The sequence below is a fragment of the Dipodomys merriami genome, unplaced genomic scaffold (genome assembly GCF_024711535.1).
Source record: "Dipodomys merriami isolate MVZ:Mamm:240054 unplaced genomic scaffold, mDipMer1.0.p SCAF_3, whole genome shotgun sequence".
Taxonomy (NCBI): Eukaryota; Metazoa; Chordata; class Mammalia; order Rodentia; family Heteromyidae; genus Dipodomys; species Dipodomys merriami.
Genome location: NW_027204492.1, coordinates 37,387,171 through 37,408,273, shown reverse-complemented (window position 1 = coordinate 37,408,273; position 21,103 = coordinate 37,387,171). Strand labels below are relative to the sequence as shown.

The 21,103-nt window shown below is 40.4% G+C and overlaps 1 protein-coding gene across 1 annotated transcript; it reads right to left on the bottom strand.

Annotated features, from left to right (window-relative positions):
• Positions 1–707: 707 nt before the first annotated feature.
• On the bottom strand, positions 708–17,960 carry Irs4 (insulin receptor substrate 4). Its single transcript, XM_070038989.1, has 2 exons — positions 14,150–17,960; positions 708–3,552 (listed from the first exon to the last, which is right to left on the bottom strand). Exons 1-2 carry the CDS (start codon positions 17,958–17,960, stop codon positions 3,548–3,550), a joined length of 3,816 nt encoding a protein of 1,271 aa, XP_069895090.1. The 3' UTR covers positions 708–3,547.
• Between the last annotated feature and the right edge of the window lie 3,143 nt (positions 17,961–21,103).

The following is a 21,103-nucleotide window of genomic DNA, read 5'->3' as shown; positions in this document are numbered from 1 at the left end:
TCACAGATGCTTCCCCACCCTATTGATCCATGAACAAACATTGGTCCCATATTTACTCCCTTTCTTCCTTTACATCCAAGGATGACTCAGTAAAGAAAAAAAATCAAACATGATCAAATTTTCCTAGTGTGTGTGTGTGTGTGTGTGTGTGTGTGTGTAAACTATAGGTTTCTGATATAGGAGCCATGATTTGCTCATAAATTCTTAATGTTCCATCTATTCTTCCTTTTATAGTCAACCAGTGCAAAACGCTACCTGTTCATTGGTGTCATTTCTATGTACTCCTACAGTAAGTAGTTCAAGGAAGTGAAAATGGAATTATTTGAAGGACAAGGGTAAGTGACCAGTGAAGGAGATAAAAAGAAAACTATAAATGATCACCTTAACCTACATAAGCAGTTGCTTCAATATAAAAATCCCTTATCATCATGGCCCATATGAAAACCCAGGTAATATTATAACTTGTTCTGTACTAGTGTCACCATCATATTTGTAGAACCAAGTTTTAGTTCAGTTTATACACTCTAGGATTTATGTGTCTAGGCTAAGTTTCATACCAACATAGGTTATTTCACTGTCTTCATTAAAAAAAATAGTTCTACCACAGAAAAATATATTTATAAAGGAGTGGATACAACAGCGTGATGTAAAAATGAATCTTTACACGAATAATTTACATGAACACATTTATTGCAAGTAGCTCTATGGAAAGGCAAATCAGATATATATAAACACTATACAGAGTTGCAAAGTTGTCTCCCAAAACTGCAAACAAGATGTTTACAAAGAAAGTAGAAGAGTATATACAAGGGAAGACAAAGCCAGCACAACTCAAAGCAGATCTGTGAAGCAGAAATAGCAAATGTAATGAGGTGTTGAAACTTAATTTTTACTTACCAAGTGACTAAGTATGATACCAAGTTAATGTAGTGCTCACGAAAATAAATCGTTCCATCACTGATTTTTCTTAACAGCAGCATAAACTGATAGCCAGAAGGTAAGTAATATGTTGATACACATATTCTATAGATCCTTCCAGCACAATACTGAATAAATTAATTGTCTGTAAACTAAAGAGTAGTGTCAAAAACATTGCATATTTGTAATGCTGTACCTGTGACTAATTGTACCTGTTACTATGTATGTGTACTGTTGTTGTGTATGAGTTTTCCATTCATTTATTCAGCAAGTGTTAACTCTGTGCCATACTCTCTGTACCCTATCTGCTGGCAGCCCTTGAATCTAAAATGTAAATAAAGTGAAATAGTTGTTGTCCCCAAGTAATTTTTTCTTCCTACAAGTCTGAACGATTATGACAAAACTTACTGGCATATAACATGGTTACAGAAGCTTGAAGAAAGGCTGCCTAAAGAGTACATTGTTATAATGAACAAAAGCCACACTGCATTATATGATTGCGTTATATGATTAGATTGGAACAAGAGGGGAGTTTGAAGGGAGTGATGAAGATGATGTCCTACTAATGACCAGTAACTGAAGAAGTAACTGGCATGGTAGCTACATCCTCTCCTCAGCATCCTTCACAAGGGGAAAAATAGAGCCCCCGCCCCATCCCTTTGATTGGTAAGCAAGGGAAAGCAATAGAAGTCAACTCGGTTCTTCAGAAAGTTAGTTTAGCAACACGTACTGAAAGCCTGCTCAAAGATAGAAGTACACATTCAAAGACATCAAAACCGAGTGGCAAAAAACTTCAGATAAATAGTACACTACTTCAAAGTTGCACATCAAATGCAAAGCAATTTTTTTAGAGTTTCACACAACAGGTACATCTACAATCACATGTTCACAGGTACACAAAGGTGTGAATACACACAAGTATGTGCATACACACTAGCACTCATACACTGATACAAACATTCACTCAAACATTCACACCCATCTGTGATATGATGAGGTTTGCCAGGGATGGCACTACAAGCCAAGCTCTGTGTGCCATCACATAACAAAGCTCTAAGCAAGCTTCAAGACCTTTGTACCTACCCTCTGTGGTCACCACCTGTTGGTACCATGTTCTCAAAGGTCCAGGTTCCTAAAATCTTAATTCAGTTTCCATCAGAGTCAAGCAAATATAGGAGGGGAGAGCTTGCTCTGATTCTTTTTTAAAAAAGAAATTTGGTACATCTTATATCAGCTTAGTATCCAGAAGGAAACAAGGCCTTATAAGAGGTTCCTTTTTGGCTTAAGTTCTAACAGAATATATATTGATAAGTACACGCTAATGTATTGAATATGGGAAACTGATTTCATTATAGGAGTCCTGGGCATAGGAAGGAGAGTGGGTGTTATGGGGAAGGAAAGAACAAGGAGAAGGTCAGAGGATGAGGGAAGGCCCAAAAAGGCATTCAGGAGTCTTGTGAGAAGGAGACTTGTATATGATTGCTTCTTTTAGGAGGAAAATGCTAGTTCCAAAGAAAAAGTTTGGAAATGGTCAATCTGTGAGCAGAACATTAGTCTTGTATATGAACAAGTAGATAACTTGCTCCTCAGTTCTGCACTTTAAAATCTTGGAAATGCTCAATCAAGTTATCTGTTAAGTTGTCATTAAATGTGGACAGAATGCTGTAGTTTTGTTAGTGAACAAAACAGATTATCTGTCCTTTAGCTTTTTCTTTAAAATGTTGAGAATTCATCAAGATATCAGTCCAGTTGACATTTAATTCCTTGATCAAGAAATGTTTTACATATGTACTGGTCAGAAAAATTCCAGATCATACCTACTTTCTCATTCATGCAAGTTTTTTTTTTATCTGCCCTTGTTTTAAGGTTTAACTTGAATATGAATCCAAACATTATATACATCAATAAAATGGGTATTGCCTCCATTTACATAGATGAGGAAAGAGCATTTTAAAAGAAAATAAAAGTGATATGAGATCCTAAATTTTATAGTATTTGTTTTGTTCCATAGAGTTAGATGAGGGAGGGAAAACTGGAAAACAAAAACAAAGCACATCCAGCTCCCAGTGGCTCACACCTGTAATCCTAGCTATTCACAAGGCTGAGATCTAAGGATCAAGGTTTGAATCCATCCTGGGCAGAAAAGTCTGTGAGACTCACATCTCCAAATAAACAGCAAAAAGCAGGAAACAGGGCTGTGGCTCAAGTGGTAGAATGCTAGCCTTGAGCCAAAAAAAAAAAAAAAAGGCAAAAAGCTCAGGTACAGCTCCTAGGCCCTGAATTCAAGCTCCAGGACCAGCATACACACATACACATACACGCACGCACGCACGCACACACACACACACACACACACACACACACACACATGCACACACACACACACATACACATACACAAAGCACAAGTGTGAATATTCAAAATCACTGGATCCATAGGCAGCAGAAAGGAAGGTCTCTGAGCAAGATCATTCAGCCGCCAGAGTCCACTTGTTGACTTGTAGAAATTTAGGTTACTTTCTATTCAGAAGTCTTTGAATTCTCTTTCCTTTTAGGCAGATCTGGAGTAGATAAAGATCAAATTCTATCATGTCACTTTTCTTCTGCAGTGTGTTTTTGTGGCAATGTAATCACTCTGCAAAGAAAGATGATAAGACAACAATCAGTTTCAGAATTTTAATATGAGGAGTGATTGTCTAGGTCCTGTTCTAAAACAAAACAAAGCAAAGCAAAATCTAACCAGAAGTTTTTGAGATACGTATTGAGACTGCCTCATTTAACCAGAGGTGGGTCCCTGTGAAAAAAAAATACCACAAACTGGCAAAGACACTGGGAAGTTACTCTTTTTTGTGCCCCAGGCTGCCACTCTGACTTTCCTAGTGGAAACTGAACCACTTTGCCCATGTATGCACTGTTCTGAGTCCTCACAGAAGAGCCCAAAAGTGAGCCCTTTAGGCAGACAAACAGAATGATCTTCCTTCTATATGCATTCACCAGATTTGGCAGTACAAATCAAAGGATTTAAGCATGACCTTGTTAAATCTTCTGATTAATCATCAAATTTCGTCTAAAAGGAAAAAAAATCATGTCTGCAAAGATTTGATTAACATTTCTATCTGTTTGCTAAAATAGGGTATAGGTTTACTCTCTTAACTTTGTGCTTTTTAAGAGGTTGCATGATGGAGAGCACGGCTTATGCCGTGCTGGGAATCAAGTGCATAGAAGAAGCTGCTAACCAAAAGGACTGGGATAAAAGTCCAGCAAAGTGATTCTGGATATGTGTTACTTTAGGATTGGGTCACATTAAAGTACTGAGTATTCTATTTCCAAGACAAGCTAAAACGATCCATGGAAAACATCCTCTAGATAGGCTTCAAGGAAAAAAACCTTGAGTTAAACTAAGAATACACATTCTAATTATTCAATCTTTTAGCAGATATTTTGATGAACATAAAACTTGAATGTAGAGGAAACATGAAAGGTCTACACTCTCTTTATTGTATACCCCTTTTCTCACATTAAAATATTAAAAAATAAGTATGTTAGATAAGTAAAGATATTAAGTCTTCGGGCTGGGAAGGTGGCTCAGTGGTAGAGCGCTTGCCTTGCATGCATGAGGCCCTGGGTTCGATTCCTTAGCACCACATAAGCAGAAAAAGTCGGAAGTGGGGCTGTGGCTCAAGTGGTAGAGCGCTAGCCTTGAGCTGAAGAGCTGAGGGACAGCGCCCAGGCCCAGAGCTCAGGGCCCACGACCAGACCCCCCCCCCCAAAAAAAGATATTAAGTCTTCCATCAGCATTGAGCTTAAGAAACTTTAAATTCAATGTGTCTTTGACAGCCATAGATAAACTATGAGATGTATATATTAGCAACTCATTTATATGCAGTGAAATTGGGCTAGACTAGAATCATAGAAATTTGAATATAGACTTTTATAACAACAATCTAATGTAACCAAAATTTGAAGTCAGAAAGGTATCTTATCTAATTTAGTTTACTATTTTGTAATATAAAAAAAATCTTCAGATGTTCATAGATAGCATGTGATGTCAATGGGATTTCTTATTATATACACTGCATTTTATATTTTTCCAGAAATACATAAAGCTCCAAGAACTACTTCTGTGGTTCTGTTATATCTGAAATTAAGGGCATTTGTTGGTCTTTTTTTTTTTTTTGTCGTTGTCGTGGGGCTTGAACTCTGGACTTGGGCACTGTCCCTGCGCTCTTCAGCTCAAGAGGAGTACTCTACCGCTTGAGCCACAGTGCCACTTCTGGTTTTCTATAGGTTTATTGGAGATAAGAGTCTCACGGACTTTCCTGCCCCGGCAGGCTTTGAACCGCGACCCTCAGATCTCAGCCTCCTGAGTAGCTAGGATTATAGGTGTGAGCCACCACCGACAGGCTGTTGCTCTTTTTTTAAATGACAGACTTCATTGAAAATTTTATTCAAATTTCCATTGCTTTCCTATAATAGCCTACATTAATATTGGATACATGCTTGATAACTTACAAAGCCCTGGCATTGTGCAATTGTAAGTTTACAAAATATGTTTGTCAATTTCTGATTAACTATTAATACTTTCCAAAATGGGATAATCCTAAAATAACTTAAGTTGCTTTGGAAATACATTATGGGAACTTGAACCACAGATTTGCCTTTATAATCCTGTTTTACTTAAGCCAATATTAAAATGAGTTTACATTCCCTGAACACATTCCAAGGAATAAACGGAAGTACTTCAGAAGCTTGCAAGGTGGCAAAGGAAAGTAATTTGGGATTAAAACTACCATAAACAGTCTATTCCTTAGATTCATTCCTTTTTTTTTTATATCATTGCACATCCAGAAAAGTAATGGTGATACTTTTAATAATGTACTTATAATGTACTATGTGATTTTTTTTTGTTTCTTTTGTATGTTCTTCCCCCACGGTATAACCCCTGTTTTCACTGTATTTGATTCTGGTGCCTTGCATCTTGTATATACATTTTTCTAATTTGGGTAGGGGAATGGAAATAACAAAATGCTGAAACAAGGATACAGGTTGACCCATTGTAACAATGAGATGTACAAGACACTATGTTCAAAGTGAACTTTACAACTTCATCAGGGGGAGGGAAGAGTTGGGTAGGTGGGGAGGAACGGGATGGTAGGGGAAAAATAAAGAAGGGGATAACAATGCTGGATAGGAAATGTACTCCTTTCCTTACTCACGTAACTGTAACCCCTCTGTACAGTATCTTTACAATAAATATATATTTATTTAAAAAACAATGTGTTCTGCTTTTGAACTATTATTTGCATTTGATACTGACATTTTATAAACAATTACCTTATTGTGTATCATTTTTAACTAAAAATCTCTTTAACCAAAGGTGAATGAATTCCACTACTATTAATGTATGGTATAATCTTCCAAGAAATTTTTATTGATTAGTGAGAAATTTTTAATGGATTCCAGAGGGTCCAAATATTTCTCAAAGTCTGAATGCTATCATTATCTTCTAAAAATCAAACTTTTCTGTTTCAATTTGTATAATGGTGTAAACCTGAATATTATATTAATCTTTAATAATCGAAGAAGGTATACATAATTATGTATATTTTTTATTGTAAAGATACAGTACAGAGGGGTTGCAGTTACATTTCCTATTGAGCATTGTTAACCCTCCTTTGTTTTTTCCCTACCATCCCTTAGGTATACATGATTTTAATATCCTTAGAAATTTGTTGGGCAAACCAAGAAGGCAGTTCCTCCAGGATATTACAGATCCCTTTATATCAATTATAAACATGGCTCTATTATATCTTGAAGTCTCAAAAGTAATCATTGTCCTGACCAAAGAAAGTTGAAACTATAAAAATTTATACTGTTACTCTCATTCTTTTTTAAAATCTTCCCTGGTCTTATCTTACTTATCTTTTCAAGTCTAATTTTCTTAGAACTCAAGACAGTTCTTTTTTAAGCTGGGCACCAGTAGCTCATGCCTTTAATCTTACAACTCAAGAGGCTGAGATCTGATGATCATGGTTTGAAGCCAGCAGGATCAAGAAAGTCCATGAGACTCTTACCTCAAATAAACCAGCACAAAGCTGGAAGTAGAATTGTGACTCAAGTGCTAAATTACTAGTCTTGAGCAAAAAGCCCAGGGACACCATCCAGGTGCTGAGTTCAAGCCCCAGGACTGGCATCAAAAAAAGAATATTCTTTCAAGTGGAATTGAAACTCCTTACTCTGTTTATGAGTCAACATGCTGTCCTTGTAATCAACAGGTGATGATAAAAACAGGACAATGAATTAAACCACAGAAGACAAGAAAGCAAAATGAAATGAAAGGAAATGGAAGAACATACCCAAAAGATGAATATACAATAATGCAATGCCATTTACAATAGCATTGTCTTTGGAATATATATACATATATATACATATATATGTGTGTGTGTGTGCATATATATATATATATATATATATATGGTTTTCTTCACTAAGAACAACTGTCACTCCTTTCTGTGCCTTATGAATGTATGGGAGGATGATTCTCTGGGGCTTCATAAATATGAAGCACTGTCCCTTAAGGGAAAAGTTCAGTAATAACTATCAGTAGTCTTTACAATGTCAATCATATTATTTCTTTCAGTGATCATGTGATAAAATACAGCTTTGCCCACTGTGACAACAGTTTTATGTCAGAATACCCAAAAGAAGATGAAAGGCCAATGGATGACACTTGTAAACTTCCACTCTCTCAAAGGTCAACTCAGTTGTTTCATACCTGCCCTTCACTACCAGTCCGTATGCTTGCTCCTTCTAGTCCTGATTATTTGGACACAAGCTGTTTGGGAAGCAGCCACATGAGTTTTATCCTATTTCAGTGTTTCTTTTATCTCCCAACACACCCTTGGGCCACTTTACCCTGCTGCTTAGTTACTGCTCACTTAAAGAATGCAAGTTTCTAGAATGTTAATATAGGCAGTCTTCAATTTACAAAAGAAATATATTCCAAAGGTTCAGTGTTAGTTGAAACTCATAATAAATTATCTCATAGGAAACAGTTATAAATGGTGGATAAGACTAGTAGCTCTGTCTACACATGACTATATTAGACCTAGGTAGTTCCTAAACTAACACAGGTACTATTTGTACTACAACTAACCATCATATCTACAAGATACATCTGAAGTTTCAACATAGTATTCCAGGCAAATAGATCTTCTAGCCATTCAAGAAATAATGTTCCTAAATTGAAGAGAATGGGATAGTTGGGGACAGGATAGCAATAGATGTGAAACTGTGGGAAGAATAGCAGCCACCATAAGGACCCATTCAACGGTGAAGGGTGGTATGCCTTCAAGGCTGAAGGCATAACTTATCACAAAACCTGAGTGAAAAGCTCAATTCCTGGTCAGATCTTCAAAGGTAAAGTAGATGCACATATGAGCAATGAATTTACAGATAGAGACTTCATTGACATTCTGTTTCAAGTCTATACATAGAAAATTGGGCATCATAAAGAGGCAAATTATATAAATGATGAGAACTAATTAAAATGATGACAATGTGTGGGGAACTGGATATTCAGTATATCAAGGTCTGGCTAGAATCAAATATTGTGGTCATTCCAACCATGCCAACAACTGACTGTAAGCATAGTGAGCAATACAGACTTGGAAATGCACAACAAGGTTTCCTTCAAGGAAGGATGTTCCTGTAAGCTAACCTCAAGCGGGCTGTGAACTGGGAGTCAGCCACATGAGAGAAGTATGTTTTCTGTGGTCCTTGCATGATTCCTAGAATGGCTCTTACCTGTTTAGCCAGAGACCAGGAAAAGACATGTTTTCCTGACATTAAAGTCTGGCAAAGGGCAGCCAAGGGTAAAACTCACAGTATACCAAAGCAACTTTAACCAATAAGGAAGTTAGGAAAAATAGCAAGTACTGTCACATTTCACTAAATAAATATTTAAATAGATATTTTACATTCTAGAAGAAATCAATTCATCAACAAGAAATTGAAAGATAACCTCTAAAAGAAGGCAAATCTGAAACAGCTATATATGTCAGCATTCAGAAAGGATAATTAAAAGTTACTTTTTCTGGAGTATTGGACCTACCTTTCCAAAGATGGAACCATGAGACCTATAGCTGCACACTGAATAATCAATGTAGAATGGCTACAAAACATATTTTACATACAAATGACAAGTACTTCTAACAATGTTATCAATAGTTTTAAAATTTGCAGCCTGATTGTTGTGCTGCAAACTAAGTGATGGTGTAATATATTCATTTCATTATTCTAAAAAGTAGTTGTTTTTAAAACTCTCATTTTCACTCATGACCAAGTAATGTTTGCCAGTAAATGATCCTCAACCAGCTAAGAGGCCAGGAGCATTTCTTAGAGAAAACATACTGCAGGCTTCTACAAAAGCTATTTTCTCATACTACCAATAAAATGTCTAGGCTGTTTTTACATAGACTTAATGCCACGAAAAGGTGCTAAATAAAATGAATTTAATTTTAAACAAGAACTTTATGTCCTAAGACAAGATTTGAGTTTCAGATCTTCTAAAATCTACTAGCCTGCCTGTCAAAAGCAAGTTTACTTTTAGAAAAAATGAACAGCTTCTATTTCTACAGTAATTTTTCCTTCCCATTTCTATGACTTTATACTGTTTGGTCCACTGTGATGATTTAGATTAGAACATCAGATTTCATGCAGAAAGAAGAAATCAAATGAAAAAAAAAACCTTGCAATCACTGCGAATGTCTCTGGATTATTAAGAAAACCACAGAAATCAGTTAGGGAAATGACTACTAATGGATATTTACTGAAAGCATTCTCAATGCACTTTTTTTCAGTATTTCTGTAGGATTTAAACAGACATACATGCTATTTGTGTTTGGGAGGTAAAGATGACTTACTTAACTACTCAGCAGATCAGATGTAAAACATTCAGTTTTAGCACAGGTCAAATTCTTTTATTTTAAGAGCTGCCATAAACAATTTGATTTAATGAAAATTACCCAAGCCTTGGCAGATGGTATACAGTAATAATACTGAATATATTAGAACAAATTTTGTTACTATCAAGTTCAACTAAATGTAATTCTTCCCATACATTGCTTATATAATATTTTTTCACCAATATGAAGAGAACAGATTATACACCAAAGGGAAATGTGTGCTAGGTTGGATTTGAAATCAGTTTCATAAGTTAGAGTTGCAGTTCTGCCACTTACCTTTTTGATCAGGGGAAAATTCTTAGCATCAGCGTCACTTTCAGTACTTACCATTCCATCAGTAAAATAATCAATATGAATATGCTTTGAAAACTATAAATCTGCAACTGGAAAGCATTCCCTCCATCAACAAATTGACAATTTAACAACAGTTAATTTTAAATCACATACAGTTTTCCTTGCTGTTTCCAACAGTGGCCGGCCAGGCACATGTGTTCCAACATATTTCTTTTGAGAAACCTGAGTATGTTTCCAAAACAGTGACTTCCCTTCTAGTGACTCCAAAGTATTTGGGTTCATGTATGACAATTAGGGACAGGAAAATAAAGCAAGACATCCTGTCTGAGTGTTTTTAATTTTTGTCTCCGCCTCCCCCCGGCCCCCCCCCCGCCCCCCCTGCTTCTTTTGCATGTGAAATATTCTGGTGTGCTTAACTAAAGGTCTGGATCTTGTTCAAAATAAATGTTTTGCAAGAGTCTGAAGTTTTTATCCTAGAAGCATAATATTTAAAATAGAATGAAAGAAAACGAATGATTGCAACTAAGTAGGGTTCTCTTTATTTGTTAAAGGTCAAATACCTTATTACTTGAAATGAAGATCTAAATTTGAGGGATTAATTGTTGCCTAAAATAAATGACCAACAATGGTGCCTGGGAAATCTCTGTTGTGTAGAAATTTTGTTTATAATAAATAAGTTCAATACAATAAAAATAATTTGCTGTCAACACCTCTACTTTATAGCAATGAGATGTGGCAGCAGTACACCCCAGAGAAGCTTCAGCTTCCTGCAGGGTAAGAGCTATGCCTAAAATTACAAAAGCTAATTACTTTTTTGGTTTTGCTTATTAATGCTGACTGCTATCATAATGTGACCAACTTGTAACAATTACTATATATCTCTGTAGCTGACATTTCCATCATCCCGTCTTGAATGAAAAACAGAAATTTCCACCTCAAGTAATTTCCATTCTGAACCAAATAAAATAAGATTTTTAATAATAGCAAAAGATAATTTGCTAAGAGACAGACGAAACCAAATAAAATCTATAACTTCCTGCTATAGGCTAATGTATTATTTAAAACATGAAGACTTTTTCACAAAATTTTTCAAAATATTTCATTAATTGAAAATTATGCACAAATTGTATTTCATAGTACATCTTTTTAATTGACTTTAACCTATAAAATACTCATATGCAGTTTCACTACAAAGGAGACTATGTATTAATTTTGTATTACCTGAAAAAAAGCTGTGTCACTGACTTACAATATCAATTACATACATAAACACATTTCAACTATAAATTTCCAAGTCTGAGCAACATTGTAGGGGTATTTTAAATGAAAAGTAACACTTAAAGACAAAGACTTTTACTTTAGCCTTTTGTTTCTAAATGTACTATCTACAAAATAATTCACGTACAACACTTGCAATGTGCTAGGTACCATTCTAAGCACTTTCCATAAATGAGCATCACTATTTGAGATATATAACTCCTAGCACTGTGCTTTGTTCCTCTATCAGAATCTATTTTTGTATCTTAACAGGATCATTTTATTTCTTAAATAGTAGATAGGAAAATGAAGAGACAGAAAGAGGCAAAAATGGGTGAAAGTTACTTGCTAAGTTTGTGATTTAAAATGACCAGATTCATTCTGCTTGTTCTTAATACTTAACAGGCAAATTCACACTTCCTGTAATGGTTATTTCATCCCCACCCCTCTTTCCCTCCACTGCCATTCCTTCCATACATCTCAGCAAATTGAGTGCATAAATCACACTTAGTACCAAATATTCTGCAAAAAACTAAACCCGTTTTAATGGTTGAAATTTCACTTCAATATAAATCCTATGACACAACAAAAATACATTGTAAAGTGCTTTCACATTCATTCTCTTATTTCTCTTATTTCAAAATAAGCACCTGTTTTGCTGTAAGGTATAGCCTCCTAGCTGCAGTCAATCAGTGAAGTTTGGATAATGTTAAATCTCCAAATAACTACGAATTTATAAATCAGTAATGTGTACTAATATAATGACCATTGGATCTGTATAATCCTCAGGAAGTCAAGGTTTGTTTAAGAATGGTAAGATTTACCATTTTAAATCTTTGCTTCAATAAGGATTAGAATATTGGAAAGTATCAGTAAATTTCTGTGAAAACCACTTGTTTCAATGAACCAGGGAGTCATGATCAACTATATAATGTTTAATTTTACATCCAAGTTGAAATGGTGTCTTCAGCAGTTAAGCTACAATGTAGCATAAGACCAGTTTTCAAGCGTACTTTACAAAGAAAAATAAACCTATTCCTGAAGAGCTGATTATGAATAACATTTTTGAGTATATAATTATAAATAAATGCAGTTATGTAGCAGTAGTGGTCTCTCTCTCTCTCTCTCTCTCTCTCTCTCTCTCTCTCTCTCTCTCTCTCTCTCTCTCTCTCTCTCTCTCTCTCTCTCTCTCTCTCTCTCTCTCTGTGTGTGTGTGTGTGTGTGTGTGTGTTAGGGAAGAGGCTTACAATTTAAAGGGTTTCTGAATTGAATTCTTTAGTAAGCCAAAGCATTCTTTTGTTTTTTTAATGATCATTCTTTTAGTGTGTCTATGCTGAAAATGTGAGGATTTGTATGGCAAATTCTCTATAGTAAGGGGAGAGAGGGGAGGTGTGGGGGGCTACACCTGCCCTAAATAGGGAGCTTGTTAGGTGACTGTTGTGATCAGTCCCCAACTTGTTCTGCCTGATCAAGCACAGTGGGCAGAGATCCATACACAAAAGCATTCCACAAAACAAGCAAAGCAAAAATCTCTAAACTGACTACTGGAATGAAAACTCCTGGGGTCCATCTCTCCTCTTCACTAGGGAAGGAGTATATTCTTCTAAGGAGGCAAAGGGATTGTGGGGACATCATCTTGTCTAGTCATTTCTTGAGAATGGCTCAAGACAGCATTGTATAATTTACTATACAGTGGATTCACTCTAAATTTTGTTTCTTTAAGTCCAACAGCTCCTACTCTTCCTTTACTTCTTCCTGTGGCAAATTAGTCCCTTTAAAAAAACCTCCCATTGTTGCAGGGTAAGCTGCCCTGGGTCATGTCTTCCTCCAACCTCTTTAACCGGTTTTTCTTAAGATTTTCAATTAGGTGTTTTTTAATGCCTTAAAACCTTTGAAACAATATTCATATCCATTATCAAGCTGTCACCACCCATCTTTTGAAAGAGTGGGTGGGGGATTTAAGAAGAAAATGAGGCACAGAAAGTGACTTGCCTGTCACTACCAGTGACAGAGAAAAGGGACATTCATGGTTTTCCACAATCCTATGTAAAAACAACAAAAAAAGATCAACACAAAAATACATTCCACAGCCAAATACTTTCTTTTAAAATCACCTGTGGCTTGGGATTATTTATGTTTGCTTCCCTCTCCCCTCCTACCACCTTTCACTGTGGCAATGGGGAATTAACCTTCAAGGCAAACCACAGAAAACTGCTTCTTTCTTCTGAAAAGTAACAGTGTTATTAGTTTATTGTTACTATTTAATATATATTCTGTAACCTTAATACAATTTCTGCACTTACATACAGACGTTTGTAGAAAAGCAACTTTTATCTGTGGATTTAATATTCTACAATATCTTGCTTTGCATTATCATTAGTAATGGGGAACGAAGTTTGGAACAATGCTTACATTATATGCCCTTTATTTCCTTTATTTTTAATTACTCTTAGGAATTAGAACCTAAGATTAAATGATAATCGGTTCCGTCCACATAAATTTATGGTTAGATAAAAGCTTCGATTTTTTTTTTTGCAAAGATCAAATGACATCTTGAGGATAATTAAAACTGAACTCTACCCTGTATGGCAAATAACACCAATTAACGAGATGCTACTGCCCTTATCCCTAACACAGTGGACAGCAGCGTATCAAGGCACTCATTAAGCAATGTCAATTAGCTTTAGGGAAATTAGTTCTAAAATTACCAACCTCTTTTCGGAGAGTCGAATTTATTGGGGTCACGTCTGGCATAGTCCATTCGCATGTAAGTGGCTTCGTCGTCATCATTGTCGTTGTTGTCAGAATCTGCCCTCTCAGGGGGTCTCGGTACCCGCCCGTGGCGAGGTGGCGGTGGCGGTGGCCGTGGTGCAGCAGCTGCAGCCGCAGCTCCACCAGCCACGTTCTCACCTCCTGCAAGATCAGCAGCTGGGTTTGGGGCTCCAGGATTCGAGCCCCGAGCCATGCTCTGAGCCCGGTTTACTGCCTCGGCCTCAACCACATTAGCAACAGGTTGGAACCAGCGGGTGGAGGCGGAGTCAAATCCAGCAGCGGCCTCCAAGCCCGCGGCGGCTGCGCCCATGCCCGGCGCCGCCGCGAGCGCGGAGGCCGCAGCTATCGCTTGGCCCAAGGCTAAAGGTGGTATGGTTGCCCGAGCAGCCGCCGAGGCTGCGGCAAGGTCTCTCTCCAGGCTGTCAATAGGGAAAGCCGAGACAGCGGCTCTAGCGGCTAAAAAGAAATTTTGAGAGCGGCTTTGTGGGCGTTCACTCTCATGCACTTCCTCCAGCAGCAGTCTAGCTACAGGTGTTGACTCTGCACTTCGGCTAGGAGAGAGAGAAATGTCCATACAGCACTCAGAAAAGGGGTCAACTACGTAGATTCGACCTGTTTCAGCATCATAGCGAATGGTACGGTCAGCAAAAGGCACAGGTGGTGTCATTGCTGGATTGAAAATTACTTCAATGTAGTCACCCTCTTCCACATTGGCATTGCTACCTGGAGCACTGACAGGAATAGAAGGATGTGGCCACCTAGCACCATCCAGAGAGAAGGGGTTGGCACCTGGTATAGCTCTTAAAAGATCTGAGAGGCGACTTGCTGGATTTGGAAATGGCACTCCAAGTCGAACACTGAAATAATTTGAAAAAGCTGAGTGTCTGGGGCCAGCAATTATGCCCCACGAATTTGGCAGTGCTTGAGCAAAAGGGGCTGGCAAATTCCTATCTCTTTTAGTGAAGTCAATGTTGACGTAGGCACTGGCCCTGTCAGTTTCTCTCAACTCACGTGTGGACTTTTGTGGTTTGGGCTTGATTTTATTTCCTTTTGTAATAAAAGAAAGACGGCTGGGTCTCTTAGCCTTATTTTGAGGGGGCTCATCATCTGAAGGTTTTAAAGATGACCCCCCATCTCTAGGCTTTGAGAATGACCCTTGAGCTGAAGGTTTTGAAGGTGCATCTTTGGGCCCCTTGTTGGAAGAGGTTTCTTTGTCTAGACCCTTCCCCAGGTACTTTCCAGGTAGCATTGGTACATACTCACTGTGGTCACTTTGTCCTAAGGGTGAGCTCTGAAAAGGATTTGGTAGAGAGAAGTAGGAGCTCCAACTTTTGGAGGAAGAGCCGCCCTGAGGGTTTCGCGGGTTTTTGGGAATTGCACCTGCTCCTGGAGCCATAAACATGTAGTCACTGTCACTGTCATTGTCCTTTGAGTCATCCTCTTTATTAGGATCATCAGGTGCTCTTGGAGGACTTGGGGCAGGCGGTGGGCTCACTCTGGGAAACATCATCATGTATCCTCGTGAATCCTCAAAAGGTGATCTAGAATGGCGCTTTTTTGAAGCAGAGACATTTTGAGGAGCCATTGGCATATAATCGCTGGAACTTGCGAGAGGAGCAGCCACCCCTGGCCTCATTGGAACGTATGGGTCATCTTCATCCTCATCAAAAGCTCTGGGTCTGTAGGGTGCCCGAGCTGTACCTTCTGGGGTCTCTGTATCTCTTGTTTCCTTGACTTCCTTGCGTTCTTTTGTGGCCCCTCTGTCAGCACAAAAATAAAGTCGGAATCTTCCCCCAGATTTCCCTTTCCCACCAGTTGCTCCAGCTGGTGGAGGGGGCGGGGGTGGAGGTGGGGGTGGAGGCAACATTTGCTGTTGCTTGCTTTGAGTTAATTTGCCAAAATAGGACCTTTTCTTGAGAGATTTTCCACGATCATCATCACCATCCGAGTTTTTTCCACTTCCAGAGCCTTTGCCCCCTCCAGAGTTTTTGCCACTGCCTGAGCCATGCCCATCTCTCGGTCCCTGGCCACCTCCTGAGCCATGGCCACCTCCAGATCCCTGGCTGCCGCCTGAGCCCTGGCCACCTGCAGTTCCCTGACCCTCTCCTGAACACTGGTTTCCTCCGGAGCCCTGGCCACATCCAGATCCCTGGCCACCACTTGAGCCATGGCCTCCTCCAGATCCCTGCCTCCCTCCTGCGCACTGGTTTCCTCCAGAACTCTGGCTACTGGAGCCTTGGCCACTTGAGCCTTGGCCACCTCCTGAGCCCCGGCCATTTCCTGAGCCCCAATTGTTCATTGGCATGTAGTCGCCTTCGCTTCCCTCCTCTTTATCTTTGCCTCGAGGTTTGTTTTTCCTCCCAGAGTTGCCCAAGCCGGAGGCTTCACCAGCTTCATCACCTGGGGTTTCGTCAGGGTGCGGGTCACGTATCGGACTGGGTTCTAAGCGGCGGAAAAAGCTGGCTGGCACTGAGATGGCTCTCCTGGACCTGCGCGCTCTGGGCAGGTGTTGCCTTCCTCGCCTGGAGGGAGGCGCGGGCTCGCTGGGAGTTATGAGGCGCCTGGTAAAGAACCTCTCGTCTTCCCCGTCACCAATGGCCCTGAGGTGGTAAAACTGTTCAAAACGGGACCTTCGGAGCCAGCCTCCGGGCTCGAGCGGCAGCAAGCCCAGGTGCCTCCTAGCGGACAGCAGGGTTAACAGGTGGGCGCCAATACTGATGCTGTAGCTGCGGCAGCGGGCTCTGTATTCGTCTGCACACAAAGCTCTCATCTTCTCCAGAAACAGTTCATGCATGTTTTGGGCCACTACACAGTCATCGACCTGCATCCACAGCTCCCCCGGACCGATGACGGTGGACCTGCCGACTTCTAAGAAGAAATACTGCTCCGAGTGTCCGCAGCGACGGATGCTCAGGAGCTGGACGACCACGCTGGCCACGTCGGTGTTCAGCCTCACAAACACCACCTCTTCGTCGGTAAGACACAGCCGGAACACGCCGCTCAGCTCTTTTCTGTGCCCCAGCCCCCTGGGTTTCACTACTACCTGCCACACATCTTTGTAGAATGGTGGCTCCGCCGCCGCTACCGCCGCCAGCGGGGCCGGCTCTCCATCCGGCTGCGCGCTGAGCGTGCCGCAGCGGCGGCGCTTGCTCTCGAGGATGAGGCGGCTGAGCAGCAAGTACCAGCTTTCTTGCTCCGACTCGTTTTCGGCCACCATGGCGAAGTACTCGTCTTGGGTGAAAAGGGCAATGAGGTGACGGTATCTGGCATCAGCTCGCTGGCTCACCGAGAAGCACTGGTACAGGGTGATCACGCGCCGCGGTGGGATGAGCGCGGGCACCGCCGCACCCGAGGCGGCGGCCGCTGCTGCAGCCGCCGCGGCGCGGACACTGTGCCTGAACTTCCTGGCATTTTCGTAGTATTCCAGCCGAGCTGGGGCATCGGCGGTCTCGAGTTTGAGCACGAAGTAACGTCTGTGCCCATGCTTCTGCTTCCGCAGGTAGCCGCGTTTGCAGACTTCGTCCCCGACGGGGAGGTCCTCTTCCTCCGACTCCGAGTCTGACCGGGAACCAGTGGCTGGAGAGAGCCACATGGCTCCCGGACAAGATGACCCGGTCCCAATGAGTGCGGTTGGGGTTCCGGACGAAAGAACCGGGGTGGTCGCCACTGCTGCTAGAGCTGCCGCTGTCGCCGCTGCTGCAGCTCTCAGTCTCCTTGTCGCTTGGTCGCGAGTGAACGAGCAACTCGCCATGGTGATGCACGGTGGTTTTAAGGTGAGCGAGGGAGGGGGGGGGCTCAGGGAAGGGAGGGCTGGGGGGAAGAGGCTGTCTACCCCTGTTCGCCCGCCCGCTCCAGCCCCCTCCTGCCTGAGTTGGCGCCCCCGCCCACTTCAGTCTGGGCGCGCGGCAGCGGGCAAAACAACACGTGACCGCCACCTCACGCGGCGATCGCTGCGGATTCTGCAACAGGAGCAGTGGAGGGGCTGAGCGGCCACCAGTAGAGGTGTGCGAGGGAGGGGGCGTTGGGCCCAGGAGGCGGAGCCCACTCCAGCTGAGCCCAGACCCACCGGGTAAAATCTCTGAGCTTGTGCTACAGAGTGGGAGGGGTGGAGGGGTGGATTCAGAGAGGACAAGGCGGGGCTCTCTGGCCATGTTATGCTAAATAGGAGCCTAAAAAAGCGGGAGGGGTTGGAAAAAAACTCGGTGGGTTAGGGGTTTCAGTGACCAACAATCTGGACTGGGCTGGGTGCGAGCACAATAAGTAGGCTCCATTGGCTGGAAGGAGCCAGTGGAGGCGGGAGGGGGCGGAGCATCATAGGCGACCAAAACGTAGCCAGCAGCATAGACGCTGTGCGGTTTGTTTGTTTATTTGAGAAGCGGGAGCCAGGTGAAACTGTTGCAAGTCTCTCATTGGCTATAAGAACTGAAGGGAGGGCCCAAAAAAAGGCGGGCCTGAATTCATTCGTTTGGCGCTAGGTGGGGAGGGACAAGGGGCCAGGGTAGGGGACTAGCTGACGGTACCCACCTTCCACACACACACACAAACACACACACACACACACACACACACACACACACACACACACACACATCGCAGTGTGGTTATTCCGCGTTCAGCCTGTAAACAACCCTCTGTGAGTAGCTGTTAATCGTGGTGATAAACGCGTGCAAATCCCAAAGCCACAGTGACCTCTCTGTAGGCGCCCTCTCTTTTTTTCCCCAGTTGCTCATATACATTCTTTATTCCTATGGCAGTCTGGTTCACTCCCTCCCACTGCACGCGGCGGGATGTACTGCTCCAGAAAAAGTGTCAGCTATCCCTGGAAATGTGCTAACGACCCGGGCCCTAAGACCTGCTGCCCACCATGCTGGACAGGCTCCCGAGTCTGCTCCACCCCTGACAAAAGCCAGCGATTCTAACACACAGGAATAGACGCCAGTTCTTCAAAAGGAACGCAATGTCTAAACACAGCGTATGTGTAGTTCACGAAACCCACTTCGCTAAAGATAGTGTTTCTGTCTATTTGGTTAATAATGACTATGAAAACAAATTGGGGGCCTACAAGGTGTACAGCCTTGTGGGAAAAATTTCGGACTTGATTCTTAAGGAAAAATACAAGTATCGAACTATCGTAATATTTTTTTGCTCCTGGGAAATGCTTTGAAAGATGCCTTTAAAAAAATCTCAAAACATTGTTTCTTTTTCTTGAATGAGATCGAAAAACTTTATAAAAACAAAAGCTCCATACCTAGAACAAAGGACTGTATCGAATACATGTACTACACTATACTTCGCATCCCTCGCGTCAAGAAAAGAAGATCTTTGTTACATTTCAGTCTACAAGTTAACATCAAAAAAATAAAGAACCACTGCTCCCTTGTTTCTGGAAAATCTACTGGAGTGTAAGTGCAACCGCCGGCGCTTGTTCTCTCAATAGCTCTCTTGCTCTTTCTCTCCCTCCCTCTTTGCCTTCCCCTCTGTCTATAAGATTTCAGACTCTTAAGGATGGAGATACTCAGGAATACATTGAAGTGTCAAAGCAATGGTCACATTTTTAAAAGGGAAAGAACGAAGCATATAGTATTTCTTTCCTAAGGAATGTAACTTTAGATCATTCTTGCCCTAGGGGAGATAGTGCACACGGTAACATTTTTTAAGTCTAACAAACTAGGCAATGTATGAACCACAAAAATAGACCCTATCTTTACTCTCAAAGCATGCATACTCTATTTTATAAACAGAACAAACATTTTTCAATTGATGCCACCGTTTCCATGTGCTTATTAGGAATCAAAATATATTGGGTTCAGTAGTCCCAAAATATTAGAAACAAATATTAGCATTTCCTTTGCTGCTAGTTGCTTATGAACCAAATGTATGCACAAATGCTCCGAAGTAACTGGGGTTTCTGAAAGGACCTGGAGTTATAATGTCCGTGGATGGACTGAGGCTGCTTACCTAGATATTTCAGCTCTCTAGTCATGGAAAGATTACAACCAAAATGATAGTGAATGCTCTCATTTGGACTTTTTGTGATAGACATGATATTTTGTGTCCTTCTAAACACAAAGTTTTGATTTTCATGGATAGCTGAAAACAAAGCAATGCATTTCAAAATACTAGGATTGAAACCGTGACATTTAAAAATATATTGAAAATTGTAAAATACATATGAAATAACATAGAATGTGTGAAAAACATTTTTAATCTTCATTTAATATTTTCCGCCTACATATATAGAATCTAACATACAGTAGTATGCTTGCAGGTACATAATTTTGCATTCTGTTTTATTCACTTAGCATTACATGATAAACATTTCCCATATTACTATGGATGAAACATCATTTAAAATGTACCACACTAGTCCACGAGGTTGTAATATTATTAATATTATCAGTTCTAATGTATATTAATATACTTAATCATTTCTTCATTTTAGGAATATGTAAGTTGTTTTCATTTTTCAGTATTATAAAGAACACTGAAATAAATATCTTATATCTACAGATTTCAAAAATGTTTAAATTATTCCCTTAGGGTCAAAAATTGAGGACCGGAATTGCTAGACATAAAGGAATAAGTATTACAGTACATTATTTTTTCATGTTATAACAGTTTAGCCTGTGACCACACTGATTACCAGAACTGGATATTTCTTTTAAATCTCATGCTCTCCACTATTCATTTTCATTTTTGTTTACTTGTAATGTAAAACATTTCTTTGTAGATTTATTGACAATATATTGCTGTTTTCTCCAAAGTGTCTTTTCATGTCCTTTTACTTATCTGATTGTTAGTGTTTTTTCTTAAGTATGTGTGGATTGTTTGCATAATAAAAATAATAAAATTCTTTTATGTACGTTTTGTTTTTCTCATTTTATTGAATCCTTA

Coding starts and splice junctions, on each gene's coding strand:
- Irs4 (XM_070038989.1), bottom strand. CDS start 17,960: ATGGCGAGTTGCTCGTTCACTCGCGACCAAGCGACAAGGAGACTGAGA.